Raw genomic sequence first — 16,657 nt, 5'->3', positions numbered from 1 at the left:
ATGTTTAATAAAGCTTGGTATACCAAATCGCAGTACAAACATCAAGTCACACGGCCACAAAACAGTATCCCGGTATTTAAAAAAAAAAAGAAAAAAGAAAAAAGAGAAAAAAAGTAAAGTAATTAAAAAAAAAGCTCCTTTCAAACTTCTATAAGGCTCATGCCAAAATAAGATAATAAGAAATAAAATAATAATGGTAATAATAATAATATAATGGTGGTGGTGGCAGCAAGGAAGAAAGTGAGGGAAAAACTGAAGGGAGGAAGGGAACAGGAAAGCAGGGAGAGGTGGACACTAAAACCCAGTTGATAGAAAAGCTCTAAAAGAGCCAGCCAGTAATAATATCACAATGATACAGGTACAAAAAGGATAAAAAATAAATGTCGGGCTGATAAAGCAGGCTACGCTGCCAAGAACAAAGATGGCCGCCCTGGCTCCGACCATCAAAATGGCTGACCCCGGCCCGCCAGGCCCCTCGCTCGCCCTCCACCCCACCTGCTCCCACACAGACATGGCAGAGGGGTGCGTTTGGGGTTGCGTTTGCTATAAGCTAGTAACCTTGATCGAACGAGTCCTCCGAGGAGTCGCTGAAGGAAGATCCCGCCTCGGCCTCCCGCAGCAGCAGGCAGAAGGGCTGCTTCCGGCCCACCGCCGCCTTTGGCTTCAGCGGCCGCCCGGCCGCCGTGCTGCGGGGGGCCGCCTTGGGGCCACTGGCCGCCCGGCCACCCTTCCTGGCTGCCACACTGTAGAGACTGGGCGGCCGCGGCTTAGGGGCGGATGGGGGCTGCGCCGGCCACTCGTCCCTCAAGGATCCCTCCTCCTCCTCCTCCGAGTCTGTATCTGTGATCAAAGTGGGTGGGAAGAGCATTATGTCAGAGAATGGGGGTTTGGGGGTTTTGGGGTGGGTTTTTTTGGGGGGTGCTTTGGTGTGTTTCTTTCTGAACAGGCTGTAAACCAGGAGGGGAAAGCGGCTGCAGGAGGGGCTGCGTGCCACCATTTTTCCACCCCTGCCAGGTCCCTCCATCACAAGGCTTGGGCTCAGCAAAAGTGGGAGGCAAATAAACACAGAAATATGTATTTCCTTCTTTCAGTCAGAAATAGACACTCTCCACCTAGGCCAAGCAACTCCTGTCCTCCCTTGAGACAGGATCCAAGGGGTGTTTTCAGCTCAGGAGCAGAAAACTGAGGTAGACTTTTCTGCTATGAAGATGTCCATCAAAGGCACAGCAATGCCAACAACCAGGCCATCGACCTGAATTAGTCTTAACCATGGTTATGGTCAACACTATGACCTAAATCTCCTTTTCTACATGAACCCAACTCTCCCAGAGGATTTTCCACAGAGGCAGCAGGAGTGAGACCAGATGCCAAGCAGGCAAGATGTCTAACTCCAAACGCCTAACTCCAAACATGCCACCTCAGATGCTCTGCAGTGTGCAATACAAAGGACACTGAGACGGAGCAGGGACGAAGCCGCTCTTTAGTCCATGAACTGTGGCTTTACAAAGCTGCCAAGCCCCATGGGCAGTGAGAAGTTATCCAACAGTCCCCTCTGGCATCTGATGAGTGAAACGAGAAGTATACAGTACCCCTGGATGCAATAAAAAGCAGGTATGAATTGTCACCTCCTGGCTCATGAACGCACCACCAGCTCCACAACGTTACAGACATTGTGGCGGGGACCGTTCCAGTCTGTGAGCAGCAGCAGATGCTCTCTGGTGTCAGCCCAGGTCAGCCATTACTCCCCACCTCCACTGAATTTGTTGTAGAGATGAAGGAACAAGCAATATCAAGTTTAGGAGGCCCAAAGCCCAAATACACAAATTATTTTGGCCATCTGACTTCTGTAAAAATCTCTGGGAATAGGATGCTCAGCTCACCCTTTGGATCTATGCCCAAGGTTTTCAGGACTCCAGCTAGAAAATCATGAGGTTAGGAGGCAGAAGGAGTTGGCACCAGTCCCACTTCTCCTCCTCCACAAGAGCAGCCCACCAGTCATGGGAGGTGCTGCCATATGCTCGACCTGCCTCCCCAAATCCATCACGCTTGAGTGACCAAATGACAGGCTAAAGCCCTTTCCTTGAACCTGCACACAGCTGACAAGTCATGCACCAAAGCTGAGCCATTTCAGAGTCGGTCCCTCAGTGACAACAATCCTCCTGCACTGAGATTCGTGTGGTGAAAGGGCACCTTCTTACACCAGGAGGCTTGCTGGAGAGGAGAGGGGTGAAACAGCAGCTCCCTTAGCTCTAGGAGGGAGGTTTTGTTCATGAAACCACAGTACCAAGTGCCAGGCACTCCAAAAGCTCCCTCTGCCACAGGCCAAGGCTTTTTGCTCCAGCAACAGCCCGTACCTCCTATCCCCATTAGCTCCACAGCTCCCAGTTTAGGAGCCATGTGTCTGTTCTTGGGAGTGAAACACATTCAAGAGCAAAACTGTTGGGTGGTGCGTATAGCACAACCAGCCAAAGGCTGTGTTCAAGTCCAGTGGACACAATGACTCCTATTTTGCCATGTAAATGGCTACTTTCATGCCAAACATTTGTTCCGCTGGAGAATCACTAGCTTCTCCATTAGTGAATTTTCTAAACCGGTGTTGCACCAAGAGATACATTTGTTATGCATACAAACACCCCACAAGAGTTTTAACGTGGGACTTAAAATAGCTGCAAGCAAAGGAAAAGATGCACATGCAAGTGAGCTAAGACAATTACACAGCCAGGCCTCAGACCACAAATTCTAAGACCCTCTCTGCCCTGTTGTCTGCCTGAACCATTAAAGACACTTCTACCTCTGGTTCTACCCTCCCAACACCATCTGCAATTCAGGTTTTTCCTTCTCTAACAGGGGTTCCTAGCTCCACTCGCATGCAGGAACCTTTGCCTTGGGTACACATTGGGTTCAGAACTGCAATCAGTGCACAAGACACTGGGGTGGACATGAACACTGATGAGACAGATGGGAAGGCTGAGCACAATCAGCCAGGAACCAAGCATGACGCTGAAGAAGGGCAGGAGGAGACTTACGAACATCAGTGCCCCTTGGCAGCCTTTGCCTTCTCCAAATACCTCCATGGCATAATCCTAAGATCATTCCTACCCAACTCACCAAGGACCCTGAAAGTCAACCATTAACCACCTCCTGGAGCAGAGGCTATGAGTCCTCATCTGACAGGTAGATGGAGAGTGTCTACTCCCACCAAAAGCAAGGACATAGATCAACTTCTATTTCAAAGTGTTTTTCCCCACTGATGATCAGTACCACACAGGCCAGGAAGAGATGCACTGATATTGTCTAGCTCTTGGATGGCAAGTTGGGCGGATAACTCACACTCATCCCAAAGACACAGTAGCATTGATTAGGCATGGAGGAGGTCACCTTTCACTCATGGGCAAAACTAGATGCATAAAAAGACCCCTTCCAAGAGGCCATAAACCCCCACCACAAGCCCCCACAACAAATTACATTATAAGAAGAGATATGAGAGAGATAAATCAGGGGTTACTTACTATAGGAGTAGCTGCTAACTTCAGATATTGCTGGTGAATGGGAAACCTTGAGCTGATTTTTGACTTTTAACCCCACCTCCATCTTCTTCATTTTGGCAGCCACTTTGTTTTTACCTTCCTTGGTGGTTTTCAGTGACAGGCCCAGGCTCTTGGCCAGACTCTTCTTCTCATCCTTGCTCGGCAGAGCCTCATGGGGTGGGAGGTACCTGCTGCCACCTCCACTAGCCTTCGGCTTTCCCCCAGAGCTGTCGGCAAACTTGAAAGGGGATTTGAGCTTGTCTTGTTTGGTGAGTGACAGGGCTTTGTCAAGCTTGCTGGCCAGCTGCTCCTGGTCCGATGGTACCTTCTTCTTCTTAAGCTTTAACTGCCAAGGTGAAAGGAAGAGACACAGGTGAATACAGAGCAAGTATGGCAGACCTGAGAGATTTTACTAGCCCTCATAGAAGTCTCTCATGCACGCTAGTTAATAGGGCCTCAGAATGACGGTTTTAAGCCCCAGTTACCATAACGCACCGTGGTGCTATGGAGGAAGATGTCAGCAAACAGCACAGCTTTATCCTTATCAAGCACTACAAAATCTCAAGATTAGCTTAGAAAAATTGAATTTTCTTCCAAAAGAAATATGTTCATAGAACATGTTTTGGAGTTCTTTTTTCTGAACACCTTCTGGTTTACAAGACATGTTTGGGTTGGTTTTACAAGCTTTTCTCTAAATCATGGGGATTAAAAATCTTCTTTACCCAAACAAATATGGATTTCCACATAATCAACCAGCTCCAGAGGCTGGGATGCCAAAAAGACCCAAACACCTCTCAGCAAGAGCATCAGCACCACTGCATTACAGCCAGGGCTGCTATACCCTTTTCAGTATTTTCTTGCTTCTTGAAAAAAGTAAATATACTTTGCATGTGCTACAGCTAGATAACAGCAGCTGTAACCCAGTACTTCGCCTGTATGCATTTTGGATTTCATCAGCAGCTTAAAGCTCCAGTAAATATCTCATTGCCTCAACTGGAGCAGAAGAAAACCCTGCCTTTAAAATAGCAAGGTTGCGCTCCCTTTCCTCCCTCGCTTTTGGAAGTCCATTCCCCTCCACTGTCTCAACAGGCAAAGGGGTAAGACAAGCACTGCTCTGGATTCAGAGGCTTGAAGGCACTCGCCTCTCTGCTGCCTGCCAAAGAGGTCCAACCTCTGTAAGCCAATGTTAGCCTTTGCGAACACCCCTGTGCTGCACACAGTCCTCTCATGAAGAGCTTCTAAACCCATGTGAACTGAGAGCAGATGCTCTGAGATCAGGACAAATTATCCAGTGCAAGCCAACACTAGCAAAGCCAGAAAAAGAACTGCTTTTGATCCGTGGTTCCATGTTCCCCATGAGGGCACTGACCTCGTTTGAGAAGCTAGGAGCCGCATCATGCTCTTCCCAGCTCTGGTTCCTTCCTTTCATCTTGCCACCGCTGCTTTCCACATCCTCGTCCTCCTCCGGGAGGGCCCCTTTGTGCCTCTTCTTCATGCCCTCCCCAGTCTCAGAGTCTTCAGAGAGCAACAAGGACTTGCTCAGTCTGCAAGCCAAGCACAGGATGGGTCAAGATGGGAGGCTTTCCTCCCTGTGATCCCCACCAAGATCAAAAGTGAGGTTAAATGCCTCCTAGGACAGTGGGGATCCTCAACAGGAGCCATGTCCACTGTGAAGACAGCAGTTTGGAAAAGGTTTTCCACCAAACAGGAGAGCCAAGGAGTCCTTCTTGTACACTCTTGGCCACCAGTACAGATGAGGGTGCCTGAAATCAGAGACCTGCAAGGTGGTCTCTGAAATGAAGTATTTGGTGTCTTGAGTAACAGCCACCGAAAAGTGCCTGATTTGGTACAGAGCAGCAGAGGGAAGGATAGACAGCTGAGCTGGCCCTGTAGGTCTTTTCCTACATCTACTTTTGAGGACTCTGCAGGTGCAGAGGGAGATCCCAAGGCCCAGGGAGGTGCTTCGCTGCCCAGACACTTGTTCTGTTTGCTCAAGTATGAGCATGGAGGTGGTAAGGAACAGCCACACTGGGTGGCATAGAGGGACAAGGGCACTACAGGGACTGGCTTGCTCAAAAGACAGGCAATCCACTTTACAAGCCTGGCCCCTCTGTGAGAGGCTTTTGTGATCTGCATCTTTGGTCTCGCTTCAGGATTTGGGGGAAAAGGAGAGGGTAAATAAATGATTGAAAAAAAAACCAAAAAATAAAGTAGGTGAGACTATAAGCACATCTTTCACTGCTCCCCAGCTGTGTCCAGTAACTATCTGATGGATAATCAGACAACACCTCAAGACCTCTACCAAGCCTCCATTAAAAGCTCTCATATGCCACCTCCTTCGCGCTAAGCCTGCTGGCCCCAGTCATACCACCACCACCAAGCCAGTGACGTGGGGCAGCCTCCTCAGCTTCCAGGCACCTCTCATCCCCTCCAGCCGCTCTGCTGACCTCTGTAGGCAGCTAAACCAACACCTCAGGCCCTGGACGTTGGCTGAGGGCACATCTCCATCTCCAACGCCAGGTTGCTTAAGCATTCCTGGAATGTGGCAACACGCACACACAACACAATCACGCACGCACACATGCATAACTCCAGCCACCTCTGGATGCCTCCAGCCTGTCCAGCCATCCAAACAACAGGAGCAAAACACAAAGCCACCAAGAGGACAGATTTTCAGAAGCCCATGGTCAGTGGGAGCTGGGCACCTGAATCTAATTTTTAGTCTTGAAAGGACATTTGCAAAAATACATAGCACGCAGGGAGACGGCTCGCAGGTGCCTTCCCATTGGAGGGACTGGGCCATCTACGGATGGTTAAATGGCCAATACTGGTGAGATCCAGGCATCCAAGCAAGCGCAGCTGGACTTCCAAAACAGAAGAAAGTGGAGGACAGAATGAGAGATCAGGCGAAACCAGCTCCCACTGATTAAGGGAACAGGAGATGAAGACAGCAGAAACACAGCAGAAAGGCCCTACGAAGTAGATAACTGTTCTTCCAGTTTTTGATATCAGCATCAATTAGCTCTACAGCACCTGCTTGCACCATCCACTCTCCTGAAAAGACACAAGGACGTACTCCCTGACACCAAGAGCTTGCCTCCAGGTCCCTGCCCAGCCAGCTGCTCCTGTCACCTCACCACCGCACAACTCAGCCTGTCCTACTTGCACGCAACACCACAGACACGTGCTCTACCAGCAGGGAGGAAGGAGGCTGGCACTGTACTCCCACTGCAAGGACACACTCATGTTAAATGCACACACTTCCGCAACACCACTGCTGCCAGAGACTGGCCTGCCAACACAATGCCACGGCGAGCCCCCACTGCATCCGAGATGCTCTCCCCAAGTAAGACCCTGGTGCAGCGACCCTGCCATTTTCCCCTCTTCCCCAGATTCCAGCCTTACTTTCCACTCTTGCTGTCACTCTTCCCTCTCTCCTTAATGGGTGACAGAGCGCTTGATCCAAGTTTCCTCTTCCTGGGCCTTCCAGGGCCTCTTCTTGCCAAGCTTCTACTTTTCTCGTCATGCTTTTCCCTTTAAAAAAACCACACGCTTCACTGTTAACCAAGGCAACAAAAAAAAGGCAAAGAAAAAAAAGCAAAATCAAATTTTGCAACCAAAAAGCAAAATAAATAGGAAAGAAAAAATAAAGGAAATAAATCCAAAAAAAACCAAGAAAATGGGAAAAAAATTAAAAGAAAGCAAGCCAGAAGGGGAGCCAACCCAGAACCTTCGCCTGTCACCAAACTGCTAAACTGAGCTGCTGAAGCCAAGGTTGTCTCTAATACGGTCTCCCAGCTGCATTCACCAGTGATCAGGTTGTTGTGTCACATGGCCTAGGAGTGTGTTGTGCAAAGCTCTGGCGGACCATACCAGGAGGAGAGGAGAGGAGAGGAAAGGAGACAGGGAGGGATGAAGGGCTGTTTTCTCTCCCGGACCAAGAGGCAGTGAAAGTGCCCAGCTGGAAAAAGAAAAGACCAAGTGAGCAGCCTGCGACTTACTCGGAGTCCCTGCGCCGCTGCAGCTTCACCAACTCCCGCTGCTTCTCCTTGTACCGGCGCTGCAGCTCCGCCAGCCTCATCCTGTAGTCCAGCTCCATTGCATCCATGTTCTCAATGGCCGATTTGATGGAGTACATCTGGGGTGGGAAGACAGGAGTGGGCAAGAAGGTCAGGACATGTCCAGGCCCCTACCTAGAGAGGTGTGGCCCACACCTGGGTGCCCTTGCGATGGCCAAGATCTGCAGCCTGCCAGGGAAGCCCTCCATGCTTACAGTGGAGCAGAGCACCCTCACCCACAACAAGCACGGTCCTAAAGCAGTACCCGGGCAAAACCAGTCAAGCAAATATTTTCTGTGGCTTGTGCATGGGATGGTATCAGCTTTGAGGGAGAGCAACCCTGGGAAAGCACCTGCAGGATAAAATACACCCATGGAGTCTCTTTTCCCTTATTTAAAAAGACAGATCAAAATATTCCGTCTTGGAACACTTACTTGCTGGGTATGAAATAATTTGTCAGTCTCTCCCATAGGGAAGAGTCAGCAAAGACAAAACAAGGAAAAACCCTTCTGCCACTATCTTTATTTATCCCTCCCCACCAAAGTAGTAACATCTGAGTTCCTGCTGGCTTTGTATTTTAAACACTGCTTCTAGGGCTGCCGAGGGTCCTGCTGAGATCAATGGTGTTGATTCACAAACAGGGGAGGAAGCTAAATCGCACCACACTGACTCCTGCATAGCTATGAACGTGATGCAAGGGAAGTGCCGGCTCGCTTTGCTGAATGCAGAAGGGCAACACAAGCCAGGTGGCAAACTGCGGCTGGAAGAGCAAGCTGCGGTGAATGGATGCACCGTGGCTTTTCAGGCTCAGCCACACTAGGAGCTACTTACGGGTTCATCTTTCTTCTGCATCCAGCTGTACTTTTTGTTGGGATTCAGCTCTCGAGGCAGCCGGATGGTTTTCAGACTTTCCATAAAGGGGGTGGAAAGTACTTCCATGAGCATGTGGGTGCTGGCAGCCAGCAAACTCTCCAGTGTTGGCCGGACAGGGAAACTCTCTGGACCTGCTGAGGACAGAAAAAAAATGCTATAGAGGTTCACTTTCCAAGACTGCTCCTCCAGCAGGCACAAAGAGAGGCTGATGTCCCTTTCTGGACCATGGCAGCCCAAGGAGCCTCCCAGCCACCCCTGGCTCCCACTTGAGACCTCTTGTTGTGCCCAGCCATGGTGCAACTGGCAGTTCCCATCACGTCTCGCCTCAGGAAGTTACTGGAAGGTGAGATCTTTTCAGGACCTGCCAAGCTCTTGGAAAGCATCATCTGGAGCTACTGGGGCCTCTTGTGCCAAACCCCAACAGACTGTAGACTCAGTGCCTGCCAGAAGGGTGTTACCCTGGCAGCTCTCAGCAAGTGGGGCTCTGTTTCCGCTACACATACCACAAACTGTCTAGACATGGCGAGGGCCTTTGGAAGGGGAGAGCAGTACAAAAGCTACACGTAGCTCAGCCTACTGCAACAAAAACCCTGCTCCAACCCCATCCAAACTACCAGCCGCTCCTGCAACTCAGGGCAATGCTCTCCTTGTTGCCTTGGCTGAAGTTGCAAGAGATCCCACCTCTGTCTCTGCTCCTCTGCCCGCACAGGGAGTGTCAGGGCCATATGCAGGGAGACCGAGCCTGGCCCAAGGCTGGCCAGACTCTGCACTCACTACTTACTTTGTATTTCTTGCTTCCTTTTCTCCAGCTCCATCTCTGCAATTTCACTCAGCAAAGTGATCCCTTGCAGGAAGGAGTGCTCCAAGGCCTGGTCAGGTAACACCTCCACCTTCATCTGCGACGGAGTGACGCTGGCGGTAGTCAGCAAGGAACAAGCCTGAGGCATTTCTGTGGCAGCCACCAAAGCGTTCATCCCAGCCAGCGGATCGCCCGGCTTGATGTCCAGAGCTGGCATTTGGCAAGAGATTGCCTCTTCCGTGTAGGAAGGGATCTCTGGCCCCTGCTCCCCCTCTTCAGGCGGCAGGTTGGGAAACTCCCTCCCCCGGGGCACATCGGCACTCTGCAGATCCATGGCTACAGAGGCCTCCTCCCGCTGGGGTGTCAAGTCCATCTCAGGTGGCTCGTTCTCTGCATGCACGAGCGAACCATCATAGTCCATGTGCACAGAGCAGGTTTCTGCTCCACTCCCAGTCTCTGCTTGGGCCTCTGCTTCTGCAGGGCAGGCCACAACCTGGTAAGGAGGTGGGCAGCTCTGGAGGCCTTCCTGGTCCTGCTCCATAGTACCCAGGGCTTCACCTTGATGCAACAGGAGATTGCAATTGTCCACATTCTGCACTGGGACGGCTGCAGAGGTGGTGATGTTCAGAGTCCCCATGTCCTGCTCACAGATGCCTTCTTGGCTTTCCTCCATCTGCACTTCTGATTTCACCCTCTCTTCCAAGGACTCCTCTTCTGCTGCTGCTTGGATAGGCTCTAGCATTTTGGATGGAGACAGGTGGATGGGCTTGACCTCTGGGGAAAGCTCCATGTGCTCAGAGCCTTCAGCAGGCAGCGGGACATCAGGAGCCAGGCCATCTGCATCAGACGCTGCAGTGGGCTGGAGGAGGTAGGGGTAGTGTCTTCCAAAGGAGGGAGGCAGGGACTGGAATGGATATCCTGGGGGGATCTCTGCAAGACATCAGAAGGGACAGGCTGTGTAATGGCCAGCTCTCCAAAGCACCTCCTTCACTAAGGCATACAGACAGGTTCCCTTCATCTCATCTCTTCCTATTTTCAAGCAGTGGCTGCTCTGGGCACCTCTCTCCTGGCCAAGCTGCCACAGGCATCAGCACCCCAGAGGTCCCTTCTGCACTTTTCCAGCACTTTCCCGCAAGTGGAGAGAGATCTGCCTCCTGCATCCTTCTTCCACGGAGACTTCAGCCCTGGAGGAACCAACCCAGGCTCGACCCAAGGGAAGAAGACAGCCCACAGCCCCAGGTGCCCCTAAGACCCAGGCATCAATCCAAGTCCATCACACCACCCCTGGTCCTTGTCTCTCCCCTGCCTTTTAGAGGAGCTATACAGTTTTCTCTAGAGGAAGGGATGGAAGCAGGAAAGAGCTGAGGAGAAAAAGGGAGGCAGGCAAAAAATAAAACGGGATTCTGCCAAAGCAGGGCTCTCTTACCTGGGAACAAGGCCTGATATGGACCAGCAGCCTCTTTTTCCAGCTCCAGGTCTTTCTTCTCCACGGTCTCGGGCACCTCTTCCTTTGGAGGGATGGCAGGGGCAGGGGGTGGAGAGGCAGGGGGCGGGCTGGAAGGATGGGAGCTGGGGGTGGCAGGGTACGAGTAGGCTGGCTGCGAAGGTGGCTCCTCCATCTTTTGGATCACCTCAGCTTTGAGCACAGACACGGGCGAGGCCCTGGGAGAGAGGGGAGGTGGACTCACAGCCTTGCTGTAGGACGTTGAGGTGCTGGGAGACAGCACAGGTGGTTTTCGGTGCACCAGTCCCGGGGCAGAGGAGGAAAGGCCTGATTTGGCACTGTCCAGGCTCCGTTTCGTCACCTTCTCCTCCATATCTGCACGCTGCTCGTTTGCCTTCAACCTCTCCTGCAACAAGAACAAAGCAAAACTCAGCACAACATCTCCACCTGCTTCTGGAAAGTGCAGATCTACCACCAAACGAGACTAAACCATGGTCTTATCAAACATGGAATGGGATAAACCACATGCTCCTCAGTGCAACAACATTTTAAGGCTAATGTGATGGAGGGGGATGCTAATATGTGATAGTTTTCTTCACAAATTCCCAGCTTCAGGAGTCACATGAAGGGTGTCTCAACTTTCACTTGCAACCAAAGCAAACCACTTCTATTTCTGTGTCTCCAGCCTAGCAAGCACACATGTAAAATGAAGGCTGAAAACCAGATGACCACTATAAAAATTAAATGGGTGTAAAACACCCAAACGAAAGCTCACAATTTCCAAAATCATTTGGTAAATAGGAGCTGGCTCCAGGACCCAGTGTTATTGCTGCCAGTATTGCAGCTGCTTCTCTGAGCCACTCAGGTTTTTTTGGGAGCTGACCAGGGATGAAACCACTCAACTAAACAGAGACATCCCTAGGGAAGGAATCCAGGTCACACTGCTGCTGGGCAGCTCTCCTGACAGCACTGCTCAACAGCTCTACACCAAACCCCGCCAAAACCCACCCTGACTGTGCAGGATGCACTGAATGCATCATATCCCAGGGATCAGCGCAGGATCGCTCAATGCATCTGTACCCTTGAGACATACTTGCAACACTGACACAGCTGCTTTTTACCACTGGACACCCCAGCTTCAGGCTCATTTCATGTCCAAGCAAGAAGCTCTTGAAAACATACCACGAGCTGGGCGCTCCTCTGTAGTTCCATGGCATGGGCTGCTTGCTGCTGCAGAATGTACAGCTCGTGCTGCCGCAGCAGCTGCTGATGGGAGAGGAGCTGGAGCTGGTGAGCATGCTGGAGGGAGCTCCTGGTTGGGGGGTACATTGCGGGCCACAGTGGGGGTGCCCGGTCCATCAGCTCCGCTGGGGAATGAGCAGAGATGCCGTCAGGGAGGCAGGAGGATGGGGATGGCTAGAGAATTCAGGATCATGCAGGGCAACTATCTCTACCCCAATCCCAGGGTGTGGGGGACGCCAAACATCAGGCTATGCAGAAATGCAACCAGAAGTGCAGAGGGGAAAGGGTGCCGTCTTACCTTCAGCAGCCCTACTCCCACCACCCATGGGTCCTAGGGCCACCTGACTTGCTTTGCTCCCTATGCACCCTTGGTCTGGCACACCCTGGCTGAGCCTACGAGTAGTTTCTCCTAACCAAGGACCCAAAGTCTACAGGGTCCTGCAGGGGATGAGGAGCCACTGCTGAAGATTACACATCCCTGTCTCTAAAACAAACCTAACAAGAGGCCCACTCACACCCACCCTACAGCTGCGGCACACCCTGGCTGAGCCTACGAGTAGTTTCTCCTAACCAAGGACCCAAAGTCTACAGGGTCCTGCAGGGGATGAGGAGCCACTGCTGAAGATTACACATCCCTGTCTCTAAAACAAACCTAACAAGAGGCCCACTCACACCCACCCTACAGCTGCGGCTGCTGGTCCCCACAGGTACATATGCTCCTATCTAGCCCTCTCCAAAGCCCATGTCCTCCACAACTGTCAACGCGCAGTCCTCAGGGACGTGCTTGCATCCTTACCAAAGTGTGGCAAATGCTCGCTGGGGATCACAACAAGCTGCCCTGACTGCGGGTCTCTGGCAAACTGGTAAGCAGAAGGCAGGGCTCCCCCCATGGCAGGGGGGAAGCCTGGAGTCATGCCCTGGTGCAGGGAAGGATGACCAAGTCCTGGAAGAAGAAACACCACAGTCACAACTCAGGGGATGCAGGAAGCTCCTCTACCCACGCCAGAAGTCATTTACCATTTGATTGCTCCAAAATACCTCCTCCCCTTTCCCCTGTGATCAGACAGCAGCCTCACCGCAGACTTAGCAACACCTCTCCCTGAATTGCCTCAGTGCAAACAGCCCATGGACACATGGCTCCCCTCCAGGGCACTCACCGTAGGGGTGGCCGGCCAGCCACATGGAGGGGCTCCCCGTCCTGGGGAGCCAGGGGTGGGCTGCCAAGTGCGAAGCTGGGTCTGCAGACCAGCGCCCGGAACCTGTCAAGGCTGGACCTCCCGTCACCATGAGGTTGGAGTTCAAACCATTCGTGGCGCAGCCGGAGGAGTGTATCCGGGCAAAATCTGCCAGCTCCTTGCTCTCTCTGGTCATGGGGGAGGCAAGAGAGAGAGTGAGCGAGGTCTGAGTGCTGCAGGTAACTGTGCAGCTGCAGGAGCCCAGGGTTATGGACCAGTCTGCGAAGCAAGCGTGTTTGCAAACTAGGGACAGACGCTCAAGGAGAGCTGTGACAGAGGTGGTTAACATCATGTCCAGACTAGAACAACCCATCTCTCCACCTCTCTGGAGCAAGCGTGGATTTGCAGCAGTCCATTAGGATTGCTCTGCTGCATGTTCGGGATCTCCCCAAAACCCCATGGTACGCCACTCAGCACTCCTCTCCGCACCAGCAAAGCTGGTGCCAACAACTTCACCAGGATGGATGCAACCCTGTCCCTCCTCCAGACAGGCTGTCCCCAAGCATGGCTTGTGGCACTGCAGCAAGAGACCCTGTCCTCCTCCAACCCTCACCTGAGCAGCTTCTCCTGATCCCGCTCCAAACGCCCTGCCAGGAGGTGGCTGTCCCGGTGGCGGCTCCTCTCATCCCCGCAATCATCTTCTGAGCGTCCGTGCCCTAAGAGACAGCCCAGCACCATCAGACATGAGAAAATGCCCAGGGAAAGCTGTCCCCTCTCCTCTGGGCATGGAGAGGCAGCACCCTGGGAGCCAGCGCACCCAAATGCCACTGTCCCCAAGACTGCATCAGGTTCAAGCCCTAAAGGACAGGGCAACGCTGTCTATGTGATCAACATATTCTCACTAAGGCAGCTCCTGGTAGCACCCAGGTGTATGTGGTTTGAGGTCTGTGTCTTCAAGCCATCAAGGGACACACTCGCCAGGTCAGGCCGGTCTCCCACGACAGGACAGCCACCAGCCTGGGAGGAGCAGGACCAACAGGACCATTTTTGCTGAACAGTAGCAGATTTCCCATCTCAGGAGGAGACGAGGCCCAGCTACATCCCTGCATCAAACCACACAGTCCCGCTTAACACATCTTGCAGGGCAGGGATCTTATCTTTGCACCTTCTGAAGCACCTTCTGCTCTTGTAAACCAGTCTGGGAGCCCTGGGTATGCTCCGAAGCCCTGCCCTTCTGCAACAGGCAGAACTAACACTATGGACTCGCACGAAACCAGCGTGCTCCACTCTGTAATTCAACCCGTTAGCAGGAATCTGCACTCCCACCCCAAGCCATGCAACAAGAAAGGGTCTGGCAAGGCAGGGGCACATATGGCAGATGCGGGCAAGAGTCCAAAAAGCGGGGCTGGATGTTTGGCTCAAGAAACGGCTCATCCAGAATCAGAACAGCCTTGCAAATACACCTTGCACAGTAGCAACCACGCCTGCGAGAGGTTAAGAAGTGCCTTCACAGGAGGAAACAGCAGCTCCTCACTGGCCATGGCAGGACTAGGTATTGGGGCCACCCTTCCCTTATTTTATCCAAGTTCTTCACCCCAGCTGCCTGACTTTAGGCTTGCTTTTCCCTAGTCTTCTCCCTAGCTTCTTTCTTACACATGAATTTTTCCATGATTCCCTGTTGCCCCTGTCCATGGTGATATGACCTGCTCCTAAATCCCAGCCCTGCTTGCTGCCGGCCAGTCTAATGGGACCAGGAGGAAGGTGTTTGCTTCCTCCCAGCTCTCGGTGCACCCTGCCAGCATATCCCCTGCCCAGGTGATGCTCTACACCCCACAGGGCACAGCAGCACAGCACGGCCTCGCACAGTTGCACCCTGGCTCCTGGCAGTCCTTTCCAAGGTCCTCCACTCTCCCGTCTGGATAAGGTTTGGCATCTCAGAACATCGAGTCTGTTCTGCTGACAGGCAGTCTTTTCAAGGAGGGCTCCACTGTGTATTTCCACAAACCTGGACAGCCCGTGTTTTTTTTGCTGTCAAGTCTCCAATTCCCTCAGCCTTTACTGTCAGAAGGAATCCAGGAACAAGACAACACCTCTCCCCGCTCCTCTCCCCAAGGCTCCTTCCATGGGCTTCAGGCAGGAAACAAAGATGCTTTAAAACCTGGCACACACCTCTCCCCTCCCCAGTGACTTTCCAGGGTCACCACATTTCCCTCACAGCCTGCCAGGACACCGCGTGCATGCAGTGGCTGTCCCCAGCCAGCCCCTCCTCGACCCACTGAATTACACCCCATGCAGGCTCTGCTGCTCAGTTTTACCACCCAGCTTCCAGGGCACAAGGCACCAGGGATCATAAATCCCTCCGGAGCCCCAGCATCCCTCCCTGCATCTCTGCCAGCATCCCCACTCACACACAAATCCCCTTCCACTCCCCAGCGCAGGTTTTCCCCTTTTAGAGCCCCTTTTCCTATTTATTTTCCCCTGTGGATGCCCAACTGCCTCTTCAGTGTCAGCACTATTGAGCAAGCCCTTGGTTAACTCGCAGCCTTCCTCCTCACATTGGCACAAGGTAAGTTGACACCCCCCCAGCCTTTTATTAGAAACATATTATTTTGTTATTTTACCTCCGCTCCTCCCTCTCCCATCTACATTACTTGAGCTCTGTTATTTATAGACGGGTTTATCATCTTTTTCTCATCCCCCATCCAAACACACACACTTTCTTATTCGTCTAATTCCCGCCTAGCCTCAACCCTGCCAACAGGATGGTCCCTTTTCTGTACAGACCGATGATTGTCCGGACAGTGAATGATCATTTTGTCTATATATATGAACATGACGCACGGACCGCATAGAAAAATTCAATCAGTTATGCATGGAGGAAAGGCTTAGGTCCGTTTCCTTGACAACCAATGCCCAGCACTAAATACTTGCATTTTACTTGCCAAATACTACAGATTAGCCAACTAAAGCCTGCTTTCTCCTTCTTAAAAGGTCTAAACATTCAAGCACCGTCCACTCAGCGCAAGCAAGCTAATGTTATTAGACGAATATCTCCTGGCACACAAAGGGGGGGCAGCATTTGGGGGGCGAGAGGAGGAGAAAAGCAGTCTTGTTTTCTGTCTGAAAGCCAAGTGCATCACTTAGCAACGAGCCCGGAGGCCTGCCAGAATTCAACCCTTGTTTGCAGCCTTTTAGTTCAGCTCAGTAAATTACATTTAACGCAAGCTGGGAGGGTCTGGGACGATTGAACGGCTGAACAAACAGCTCCCTGTGCTGCCCACGAGGTCCTCGGTCAGCTCCCGCCCGGCCGTGCGGAGGACGACAGGAGGCGATGGGAATGGAGAGAGGGGCTGCCGGCTGAGAAAAACCACCTATCGACACTGAGGTTTGGGAGAGGGGGGCGAAGGCAGCAAAATGGGAAAAGCAAAAGCTAAAAATGGAAACACAACCATTGCTCGCCAGCCACTCGCTTTGGCATCATTCCTTGGCACGCCACAGCAGAGCTCTCCGCGTGCTGGGCAGCCCCCAGGCGTTATCTT

At 52.2% G+C, this 16,657-nt stretch overlaps 1 protein-coding gene across 5 annotated transcripts in view; it reads right to left on the bottom strand.

Moving 5' to 3' along the window:
* Positions 1-16,657, bottom strand: part of TNRC18 (trinucleotide repeat containing 18) — a 56,991-nt gene that overhangs the window by 20,209 nt on the left and 20,125 nt on the right. For 2 of the 5 annotated variants that reach the window (XM_064461534.1, XM_064461537.1), the window contains exons 4-15: positions 13,732-13,834; positions 13,101-13,306; positions 12,740-12,886; positions 11,884-12,068; positions 10,684-11,107; positions 9,240-10,187; positions 8,417-8,592; positions 7,529-7,665; positions 6,933-7,061; positions 4,897-5,071; positions 3,510-3,873; positions 559-840 (exon numbers count right to left, since the gene is read on the bottom strand). In XM_064461534.1, the coding sequence (XP_064317604.1) occupies positions 559-840; positions 3,510-3,873; positions 4,897-5,071; positions 6,933-7,061; positions 7,529-7,665; positions 8,417-8,592; positions 9,240-10,187; positions 10,684-11,107; positions 11,884-12,068; positions 12,740-12,886; positions 13,101-13,306; positions 13,732-13,834 (3,276 nt within the window). The remainder of the gene's footprint in view (positions 1-558; positions 841-3,509; positions 3,874-4,896; positions 5,072-6,932; positions 7,062-7,528; positions 7,666-8,416; positions 8,593-9,239; positions 10,188-10,683; positions 11,108-11,883; positions 12,069-12,739; positions 12,887-13,100; positions 13,307-13,731; positions 13,835-16,657) is intronic. The other 3 variants (XM_064461535.1, XM_064461533.1, XM_064461536.1) reach the window with 3 other exon arrangements.

This window comes from Phalacrocorax carbo, chromosome 10, assembly GCF_963921805.1.
Source record: "Phalacrocorax carbo chromosome 10, bPhaCar2.1, whole genome shotgun sequence".
NCBI classification, from domain to species: domain Eukaryota; kingdom Metazoa; phylum Chordata; class Aves; order Suliformes; family Phalacrocoracidae; genus Phalacrocorax; species Phalacrocorax carbo.
Note: the sequence above shows the minus strand (reverse complement) of the source record. Positions and strands in the feature narration are given on the sequence as shown.